The 12,457-nt window shown below is 31.7% G+C and overlaps 1 protein-coding gene across 1 annotated transcript; it reads left to right on the forward strand.

The window, feature by feature from the left end:
- Window positions 1–3,661: 3,661 nt before the first annotated feature.
- LOC119612144 (DEP domain-containing protein DDB_G0279099-like) lies at window positions 3,662–11,027 on the forward strand (the record flags this gene model as incomplete). Its single annotated transcript, XM_037967889.1, has 2 exons — window positions 3,662–6,305; window positions 9,169–11,027. Coding segments are annotated over 2 exons (4,392 nt in total), but the record flags the coding sequence as incomplete, so codon positions are not given.
- Between the last annotated feature and the right edge of the window lie 1,430 nt (window positions 11,028–12,457).

Below are 12,457 nucleotides of genomic sequence, written 5' to 3' on the forward strand. Positions count from 1 at the left end.
AATATATATAAATTTTGGCTTAGTTTAGCAAACAAAAGATTGTTTCTCTCAAACTTTTTTAATATAAGTAAAATAAATAAAAGATAAAGGGTTAATTTAAAATTATAAAAAAACTTCATGTTTTTCTAACTTAAAAAAAATCTAAAATTTTAAAATTAATTTCATTCATTTATAATTTAATATTGTCTAAAAGCCTAATTTAATATTCTGCATATTCCTGGTCTTTCAAACAAAATCTGTATGTGACTTTCTTAACTTCCAATTCAATAACCAAAGTTCAAAGACTTATAAGCATACGAAACCTATATAACCATCAATCAAAATTCACAGAACAAATGTCTAATATCAATCCAGACATTGCCAGACAGTCGCCAGAAATTATACATACATATTTGTAAAGAGAGCATAAGATGTTAGTAGGTTCTTCCATAAACATACTCATGGCATAAATAATGAACTATCAAATTACATGGATAAATAAAGTCAAAGACAGAGATAATTTAATTAAAAATAAAATCTATTATTAGCAACTGAAGTAAATTTAAATTTTGTTATACATAAGTTTAAGACTAACTTTAAGACTGGCAAAGCTAAAAATCAAATTATTAGGGAATTATAGAAGTATAAACTTTAACTAGTTCAAAGTTTAGTAAATTTTCAAAAAAAAAAAAAAAAAAAAAACACAAACTACGTTCAAGAAATCCTCCCTTGCCTTCATCATTAAATTTAAAAACATATGGGTAACTTCCTCTTAAATTACTTAAGATTTTCATTAAAATAAATAAAATTTTAATGATTACTTTTGCTCATAAATCTAATAACAAAAAACACATTTTAACAAAGTTTGGCACCCACTGGCTTCTTAACAAAATCCCAGACGTTATAATGTTTTGGTAATGTTTTTACTGCTGCTTCTGTTATTATTGTTGTTAAATAAATAACACAGTTAAAACAAAAGTACAAAATAGTCGTATAAGCCGAACAAAAAGTAGCAACAACAAAAAAAATTGCCAAAAGAAAATTTCTAGTGAAGAATTATGACGGTGAGATATAAAGCCACACACACACATAAAGCAACAATAATATTAATGTTAAGCTAAAGGGGCAAAAAAAAAACAACAAAAAGAAAAACCTAAGATGGTAATAGGCAAATATGAAATACATTACGTAAACACAACACAGACAACAAACAATATTGACAATGTAGCGTTTTTTAATATTCTCAAAAACGTTTTTTTTTTTTCATTAGTTAGCAACTACAGACTATATATCAGTCTTTAGACTACCGAATCGACTATACAACACTACAGAATATTAGACTATATAAAACTATAGTATATATATTGTGCCGACCACAGAAAATAATATAGTCCAGACCATATACTATAGTCTACTCTATAAAATAGAATACAGACCAAACTGTAGGCTAGACATCAGACAAGACTATAGGCAAGGCTATAGTCCAGACTATAGACAATATTATAGGAAAGACTATAGGCAAGACTATAGACAAGACAACAGTCCATACTATAGACAAAGCTATAGTCCAGAATGAAGACAAGACTATAGTCCAGATTACATTACACTCTATAGACAAGACTATTGACAAAGCTATAGTTCAGACTATAGTCATGATTATAATCTAGACTATAGACCATACTATCGACAAAGCTAAAGTCCAGACTATAGACAAAACTATAGACAATACTATAGACTAGACTATAGACCAGACTACAGACCAGACTATAGACAAGACTAATTACACATAAGACTAGAAAAAGCTATACTCCAGACTATATACAAAACTATAGTTTCGACTACACAAAGCTATAGTCCAGACTACAGACAAAGCTAAGTTTAAGAACACAAGGCTATAGTCTAGACTATAGACTAGCCTACAGCCCAGACTTCAGACAAGATTATAGGCAAGGCTATAGTCCAGAATATAGACCAGATTATAGAAAAGACTATAGACAATACTACAAGCATGACTATAGATAAGACAATAGTCCATACTATAGACAAAGCTATAGTCCAGAATGAAGACATGACTATAGTCAAGACAATATTCCACTCTCTAGACAAGACTATAGACAAAGCTATACTTCAGACTATAGGCATGACTGTAATCAAGACTATAGACAATGTTATTGGCAAGACTATTGTCAAGACTATAGGCAAGACTATAGTCTGGACTATAGCTTTGTCTGAAGTCATGTCTATAGTCTGTACGATAGTCATGTCTATAGTCTGGACTATAGTCATGTCTATAGTCTGGACTATAGTCTACAACTCCTAACTATAGTCATGTCTATAGTCTGGACTATAGACAAAGCTATAGTTCAGACTATAGATAAAGCTATAGTCCAGACTATAGATAAAGCTATAGTCCAGACTATAGATAAAGCTATAGTCCAGACTATAGACATAACTATAGTCCAGACTATAGATATGACTATAGTCCAGACTATAGACATGACTATAGTCCAGACTATAGATATGACTATAGTCCAGACTATAGACATGACTATAGTCCAGACTATAGACATGACTATAGTGCAGACTATAGACATGACTACAGTCTAGAATATAGACAAAGCTATAGTACAGACTATAGACATGACTATAGTCCAGACTATAGACATGTCTGACTATAGACAAAGCTATAGTCCAGACTATAGATAAAGCTATAGTCCAGACTATAGACATAACTATAGTCCAGACTATAGATATGACTATAGTCCAGACTATAGACATAACTATAGTCCAGACTATATACATGACTATAGTCCAGATTATAAACATGACTATAGTCCAGACTATATACATGACTATAGCCCAAACTTCAGACAAAGCTATAGTCCAGACTATAGATCAGACTACAGACATGACTATAGTCCAGACTAAAGACTAGAATTTAGTTCTTTCTATAACTTCCTCTTATATTTGGCAATTTTTTTAAAGTTTACATCACTGTCAGCAAATAACTTTATATACTCAAACCCTATTGCTACGTTGCAAATTTACACACACACACTTCTAACAAACATACTCCAGGACTCGGGTAAGAAAAAATCTCAAGAAAGCAAACAAAACCGAAAAAATACAGACCCTAAAGCAACACAACCAAATTGTGTTAAAAAATTGTTTTCGTGTTTGCCTTCCTTGGTTTGGGTTTCTACTTATAACTGTGTCGGATATATGGAAGTTTAAAAGTACAATTAAAACCACAAACTTCCATTGCAGAACCAACCAACCAAACACCCTCCCAATTGTATGCTATGCTTGCGTATGGGAGAGATGGTCTCTTATAGAACTGTAAATTGGTTGAGGTTTAATTAAATAAATGATAAATTTTTTGGTTTCTTCAAAAGCTCCAGCGTTTACGTTTTTCTGTAATTTTGAGTTTTTCCTTTCGTCTTAAAGAGTGTAGAGGTAGAGGAAGCGAGTAAAAATAAAAAAAAACAGGAAGTCAAAGAGAAAATTTGATTATAAGCAGATGAGTGTTAGACATATAAGCTTGAACAAAAATTATATTTTGTGAGAAAAAGCTCAATCAGTTTCGAGGAAATTTTATTAATGTATTTTATTAAATTACTTATGAAATATTTTGAAGTCATAAGAAATTAATATGTTTTTTATTTTTCATATATATTTAACAATTTCTCATAATTTCCTCTTCTTGCAGGTCATCAACTGTGGCGATTTAGACAGTTATCCCTTATTACAATACTTGGATTTATCATTTAGCCACATAGAGCATATTGAAGATGATGCCTTGGGCCGCTTGGAAATTTTAGAGATTCTCATGTTAGATCACAATAAATTAAGCAAAGTACCCATTAGTCTACCCATTTCACTGGAGCATTTATTTTTACAAAATAATGATATAATGGAAATACCTCAACAGGCTTTTCAGGGTCTTAATAACTTAAAAACATTAGATTTGTCACACAATAAACTGCTGTATTTGCCTGATATTATGCTGCCAAAATTACAGACACTAAATCTACAATCCTCGGAAATAAGAGGTATAAGTCAGGGTATTATACACTCTTTGCCAAAGTTAAATGATCTAATGCTGGAGGATAATCCCATTAAATGTGCTGATCTCTTGGGTATAGCCGAATGGGCCAGCACCTGTCGTTTAAGGGTGGAAAAGGAGCAGGAAGGTGAGGATGAGCAGGATGAACAAGAAAATTTTGTAATTAAAATACAAGATTTAAAGAATAAATTTGAAAAAATGCATAACTTTTACGAACAATTTGGTTTAAATACTTCTACGCTGAATAACAGATTATTGAATGACTTAAAACCTCCCGCTTGTGTACAAGAGAATTCTGTGCAAAACATAGTTAAGAACCAAAATCTAGAGATTGGAGATAAAAAGAAATTCAAGTCAACATCTCTTGCCTTAAATAAACCATTGGAGGAAACAAACTTTAATCAAAATTCTATGAATTCCAGTCCGTTATTATCAACAACAACAGCAGCTACTGTCGAAAAAACTTCAAGACAACACAATAATAATCAAACAGATACAGAAAGAAGACGCAAGGCAGTTGAAAGCGTAGAAGAGCTGCAACAAAAACTTGAAGATGAAACTGCAGTAAAAACAATTACCATAGAAAATCCCATACAAACTTTGCCAGCAACAATGCAGTCAAGCATTTTAAATGAAAAACAAACCCCTAATACAACCACAAAAAGTTTTAACTCGAATGCAACCACTACAACAACTGTTGTTGCATCAACTTCAGTCATCGCTACCATTTCCAACAAACTAAAGACTGCAGGAAATGAGGGGCCAGAGGAAGAAGACATTGTTGTTAAACCTACATTTACAAACGAAATGAAAACATTTGATCACTTGACTGCAAATGCAGATGCTGTTGCCACAACAACGTCGGCAGCAGTCATACAACAACATGAAATTGCATCAATAGGAAATACTCCAACAGTAAGTTCTTCAAATATGACAGAAGTAGTTAAAGCTGTGCTAAAACATACTAAAGAAGCAGAACAACAACTTGAAGATGTGCAACATAGAACAACTTTTCGAACAAAAAAATCGAAAAAGTGGCTGAAACAAACAACCCCACTAAAAGGTGGGGATGACATAGAAATGCCACAAAACATGGAAATTTTGTTAAAGCAGGACAAAACTAAAGATATAAATGCAGCACAATTTATAAAATCGACAACATTTGCTACGCCAATAAATTCTGAAACACAAGCAACCACAATAGTCCCCCCAACACCAACATCGGCGGCACTAACAACCACAACAATGGCTGAAGCATTCATACAAACAAAGCAGGAAAACAAACTTGTCAAGGATGCGCAGAGATGGGCTGGTGAAGGGGTGCCACAAGAAAAAGATGTAGATGTTTTAGATTTTGAAAGTACAACAAGCAAATTGGAGATAAATCTTGAACGTAACGAAAAACAACAGCATGAAATTAAAACAAAAAATGCCACTACAAAAGAGATTAAATCTTCAGCAACAATAAACCCCAAAAGTATGCAAACAAAACTAACTGACACAGTAGTTACAACAACGGCAACAACTATAAAAGCTCTACTTGAGTCCGCAACAACAAACAAAAGAATATCTGAAAAAGCATTAATTTTTTCCCCGGAACTAACAGCCAATTTAGAAAAACCCAATAAAGAGTTGAATGGATTTACACAAACCACCCACAGCATCACCACAACAACTAACTCGCATCTCTCGACTACACAAACAATGACAAAAAATTTTCCTAACAATAAAACTACTACAACAGCAACAAAATCAACAACCGACAAACCATTAAAAGAAGAGAAACATGCAGTAGAAACAACTACAAGTACTACTGCAGCAATATTAAAAACATTCAAGACAATTGAGCCAAAAACAACAGCAACAACTATCCCTACTACTCTGGTTAAAGATAAAGATTTAGCATCAAATTACAATGACAAAAATAGACAAATATCTAAAACTATAAATAAAAACAACAAGATTTTAATAGAAACTACAACAAATAGTAACATTACCAGCAGCACCATCATCACCAGCAGTACAACTACAAGTGGAAATAATAAAAACAATCAAATTGCAAAGACATTTGATATTACAACTACTAACTCAACTGCATCAGCAGCAACTACTATGGCCATCAACAACATTGTCGACCACCAGCAGCAGCAACAACAGCAACAGCACAATCCAGCTCATATCTCAGATATTGTAATGCCACATTATCATCAGTCTTTAGAAAAGGATGTCAATGTTAAATGTATGCAATCAAATTCCAATGGTAAGTAGTATTTAAAACCGACAACAATAACAATGTATCTGCTCTGAAGAATACACAACTTTATTTATAAAAAAAAAAAAAAAAATATGTATAAATTTTAGATTTATTTATACACTTGAATTTGGTTAAAAAATAACGAAAACATATAGAAAGTAAAAAACTGTTGACATACTTAAGGAAATGACCAAAGAATTTTGAGGAAAATTATAGAAAAAATCATAATACTTGAAGAATAATAATTTCAGACATAAATAAATTTAATAATAAAAAACTTTTTCTTAAAACTAGCGCTAACAAGTCAGAGTGTTATATACCCACCATAAAATCATATATCGTAAACATATACATATATGATGCTCCCCTATCCAATGAAGAACCGCGTGGAATCGAATGAATAACCACAAACTGTAAGAAGTGTTATATGAGGTATGGTGAATTATAGACCGACCCTTATTTCTGTGAAGGGGGCCTTATATGGGCGGTAGGGTCAATTATGGAACGATCCTCATAAAATTTGCTAGACAGATCTTCGTATGTATTAAACATGTTTATGTCAAATAGCTGTACTCGAATTATGAAGCCAGTAATGAGCGCTAAAGTAATTTTTTGAAGGGAACCTTATATGGATCAATTATGGACCATTATTCATAAAATTAGGTACAGAGATTTTCGTTTACATTAAACTTTTAGTTTTAAACGATTAAAGCAATTCTCTGAAGGGGATGTTATATATGTGGTACGGATGATTATGGATCGATCGTCATAAAATTTGATAGAGCGATTTTGGTACCTTTTCGAATTTTTTTTTAAACTGTTATTTTTAAAACAGTTATAACAGTTACAAAATTTTTCCGGGGGATGCGAAAATGTGGAACAATATTGACCTTATTGGTCCCATTGATGGTTATATTGACGAATAGGTGTTGAATGGTTAAAATATTTATAACCTACACTTCTTTAGTGGTACACTGGTTTTGTGCTGATGTTTATAACGCACAAAAATTTTGGTCATCGGCTTGGAACGGTTAAGTAATGTCATTTGGAACATGGAACATTATTGACCATATTGGTCCCATTGATGGTTATATTGCCGTGAAACAGGGTATCAACGTAAGCGAAATTGCAGACGAATAAATTTTTAAAGGTTCAAATATTTATACCCTACACTTCTTTAGTTGTATACTGGGTTTGTGCTAACGTTTATAACGCAAAAAAATATTGGTCATCGGCATGGAACGGTTAAGTCATGTCCGTTCGCCCGTCCGTCCGTCAAAATTACATGAATATCACTTGTAAAAAGAAAAAAGTCCCAACTACATGAAATAACTTCCCAATTTAAAAATATGTCGAAAAATTCGACATCTGGAGATATTATTCTGGACATATTATTAAATAAGTCGCTTTTAGTGAAATTTCTCAAAAAAATCATCACAAAATAGAGCTTTTTAAGAGGATAAATGCTATGACATTTGTTTTTCGGTTACGCCTACTTTCGAGAGGGCGGGGGGTACAAAGTTTAATACATTTCAGTTTAATTGCATAATAATGATTTGCAAATTAGACTGTCTACGGCCTGGCACCATGATATGTCCAACAACGGCTTCGTTTATTAAATATTTTCGAAATAGCCGAACTACGAACGGACGCAAAAATTTTCTACTCTATAATATGTTTTCCAAATAGCCGGTCTACGACCGGGCGCAAGCATTTTCTACTCTATGTTATTTGCAACAACGGCTTCTCTTAGTAAATATTTCCGAAACAGACAGTTTTCGGCCGAGAGCGCTTTAATTCAAATCCTGTTTAAATCCTTTAACTAGAAAAGAGATTGCAGAAAGTCTTCATCGCAGTCATCGATTTCAAATCGATATTAACATAATGATGGCCTTTAAACAGGTGTTTTACTCTACAACTCGATTCGAAAGCAAAAATATTTGAACTTGTCAGTTAAATACTTTGTGTTTTGAAAGCTTTTTCATCATTCGAATCGAAATACGGTATAACTAGCTCTCTTGGTGTTGATGACAACGTTTTTATAAATTCATAATATGATAGATCTGTGTAATATGCATCGGTTTTGTTTTGAAAAAAGTGGTTTTGGTACGATTATTGTGTAAAACTTACTTTCGAATTATACTAATAATTACTAGGTCATAGTTTGACTCCAAACTGAAACTTCCTCAGTCACAGTCAATTCACATTGCTTACCTAAAAGAAAAGGAAAACATAGATTAAGTGTTGAGGAATTTTTAAAAAATTACAAGAAACTTATTATTTTCATTTAGTAATGAGTCTCTAAGGAAAATAGCGATAACCACAAATCTGTATTTAAAACTCAAAAAATATAAAAATCTCAAAAAAATATTTTTCACAACATAAAATGCAATTTTCATAATTTCAGCAAATCTCTTTCTCCTCAGCAACCTAGATTAAAAATCTTTTATAAGTCTAATTACATATCTAATAATGTTTATGAATCATGTTCGTATTTTAATTTCAAACATAAAATATAATTTTATAAGGGTCATTGTGATTCTATCTCCCTCCCTGTTTGTGTATCTTTATTTTACCAGGCCAAAAAACACATTATATGAATCTAATCTAAAAATGCAAACAAAAAGATACTATACGAACAAGCAAACATTTATTTTCATAATAATCATAAAAAATCCTTTACAGCCATTTAAAATATACAATTTACAACCAACATGAAAAGAGTTTTAAAAGCAAAAAAAAAAAAAACAGACAAACGTACACCAGCCTAAATGATAGTGACTGACTGACATTTTCATAAATTTCACTTAGAAGTAACTACAAATAAATGTAAATTTAAATAAATTTGTATACTCTGGTATTTTTATAGAATGCAATTCGGCAGTAACAACAACAACAACTAGTAGTAGAGAAACACAAAATGAGCTTGGTAGAACGCCAACTATGGAAGACACATTGGAACAGACAATCGTTAGTAAAACCACAACAGAAATTCCAACAGCAACATCAGAAACTACGACAGTCATACATAAACATGAACCCATACAATTGCTTGTTAAGGACAGACATTTAATCGGCACACCACTACTAATGCACAAAGGAGAGAATCTTATGGTTACAGCCGATGAACTTATCTTGCCAAACAACAACCATAATGCTGAACAGGAAGATGATAACAACAACAACAACAGCAAAGCCCAACATGACTTAGAGACCAATACAATGGCAAGCGATAATAAAAATAAACAGAATTTGGAATTAAGCCAAACGACCGGGACACCAGCTACAGTCATAGCAGCAACAAAAACAACTCTAAACAAACCTATAAAGATAGAACACAATATAAACAAATCAACTAATAAAAAAGGCCAAGAGGACATTAAACTAGAAGATCCTGCTGCAAGGCAAGATGATTTGGGAAAAATTCAAAAACCCAATTATGAAATGAAAACCAAAAAACCTTCTCTGATTATGAAGAAAATGACCATTATAACGAAACAACATGAAGCTAAACAGTATAACCCAGCAGCTGAGCCCTTGGAAAATGAGGTACATGCCAAACAGTTTGATAACTCTCACTATCAGGAATTAAAACCCCTTGCCACAACGCTAGAAAAGGATGACTCTCAAACACACTCAGTAAAACACAGCACTGTGAATACACCCATCAACAGCAACAACAAAAATCAGGACAACCGGCAGGCAGCCAACTTGTTGCAACAGCCGCATACTTTTCAACACGAACACGAGTTATTGATACAGCAAATTCTGCAGGATCAACAGGCCGAAACACATGCAAAACTTACCAAAACCGAACAATGGTCGGATTTGCGCCGGGCAGAGAGTAAAGAGAATCATCCGGGTTTAATACTGCTGGTGTCATCGGGCCTCTTTTTAGTTTTACTACTCGGTCTCATGCACGTTTATCGTTGTGATATGCCCTGGCGTCGCCACTCTCCCAGCTATCATTTACGACCCCATCAAAGACAAAATCATACTTTGGACGATGACTCCCACAGCTTTTTAAGCTATAGTGAGGGTATGCAAAAATGGCATCACAGCACTCGCCTGGAAGCTCCCTACAATTCTCCTTTGCACAATTTACATGTACGAGAACTACAAAAAACTTCGGCCACTGAAAAACCTGCCACTGTGAAAACATCTGCCACCAATTTTAAGCCACAACCTTTAAGTCATTCTATAGTCCTGAACAATTCCAGATCTCTATCCCAGTCCTCTACTACCACCACCTCAACAGCTTCGGCCTCTTCCTCAGCAATTTTAGATGATGAATCATTTTATATCGAAATGACACCAGATTCTGGTCAATTTGCCCAGGCCATGCAGTCGGAACTTCTGCCCATGGAACTTTTAAATTTGACTCAAATACAAACGGTGGACTATCAGGATGCCATGGGCGATAGTCAAACCTCCATGGAAGATGAGTGTGTGGTGCATTATAAGCAGCAGCCCCAGCAGAGATACCAGCCCCACTTGAGTGCATTAACGTCGTCATCACCGCCCTCGTTACCCTGCTCGACTTCTTCACCGTCAAGAACAACACCAATTTTGAGTGTCAAACCCCAGATTCAATCGCGCAAGTTTGGTTTATGGTGACAAACCCTGCTACAGAGACAACAACACTATGCACCATTTCAATAAAGGGCTGATATAAGAATACAAATAATAAATTTTGATTTTGTAAAAGTTTTCTTCGAATAAAAAAAACGGTAAGTTGAGCAAATTGTAAATCATTATATTATCTATATAAAAATCATCCATAAAAACATATTTTACAAATTAAAAATTTAAATTGGATCGTGAGCGAAAATTTGAACAGCTTTCAAAAGTTTATAAGTTTCAGAAATCTTTAAACAGAAAATTTTATTTTTATAGAAACTGTTCGAAAAATTTTCTTTTTATAGAAAATTTTTGAAGAATTTTCTTTTTGTAGAAAATGTTTGAGCAATTTTCATTTTATAGAAAATTTTCGAAGAATGTTCATTTTATAGAAAAATTCGATAAATTTTCTTTTCCATAGAAAATTTTCGATAAATTTTCTTTTCTATGGAAAATATTCGAAAAATTTTCTTTTCTATGGAAAATTTTCGATAAATTTTCTTTTCTATGGAAAATTTTCGATAATTTTTTTTTATGGAAAATTTTCGATAAATTTTCTTTTTATAGAAGATTTTCGATTAGTTTTCTTTTTATAGAAAATTTTCGATAAGTTTTCTTTCTTATAGAAAATTTTCGATAAGTTTTATTTCTTATAGAAAATTTTCGATAAGTTTTATTTCTATAGGAAATTTTCGATAAGTTTTTTTATAGAAAAGTTTCGATAAGTTTTCTTTTTATAGAAAATTTTCGATAAGTTTTCTTTTTATAGAAAATTTTCCATTACTTTTCTTTTTATAGAAAATTTTCGATAAGTTTTCATTCTACAGGAAATTTTCGATAAGTTTTCTTTTTATAGGAAATTTTCGTTCTATAGAAAATTTTCGATAAGTTTTCTTTCTATTAAAAATTTTCGATAAGTTTTCTTTCTATAGAAAATTTTTGATAAGTTTTCTTTCTTAGAATATTTGCGATAAGTTTTCTTTCTATAGAAAATTTTCGATAAGTTTTCTTTTTATAGACATTTTTCGATAAGTTTTCTTTTTATAGAAAATTTTCCATAAGTTTTCTTTTTACAGAAAATTTTCGATAAATTTTCTTTTTATAGAAAATTTTCAATAAATTTTTCTTTTCTGTAGAAAATTTTCAATAAATTTCCATTTCTATAGAAAATGTTCAATAAATTTTCCTTTTCTATAGAAAATATTCAATAAATTTCCCTCTTCTATGGAAAATTTTTAATAAATTTTCCTTTTCTATAGAAAATTTTCAATAAATTTTCCTTTTCTGTAGAAAATATTTAATAAATTTTCTTTTTCTATACAAAATTTTCAATAAATTTTCTTTTTCTATAGAAAATTTTCCTTTTCTATAGAATATTTTCAATAAATTTTCCTTTTCTAAAGAAAATATTCAATAAATTTTCTTTTTCTATAAAAAATTTTCAATAAATGTTCCTTTTCTATAGAAAATTTTCAATAAATTTTAATTTTCTATAGAAAATTTCCAATAAATTTTTCTTTTCTATAGAAAATTTTCAA

The sequence above is a fragment of the Lucilia sericata genome, unplaced genomic scaffold, assembly GCF_015586225.1.
Source record: "Lucilia sericata isolate MDLA Ls3-8-SP2 unplaced genomic scaffold, ASM1558622v1 Contig001614F_arrow, whole genome shotgun sequence".
NCBI classification, from domain to species: Eukaryota; Metazoa; Arthropoda; class Insecta; order Diptera; family Calliphoridae; genus Lucilia; species Lucilia sericata.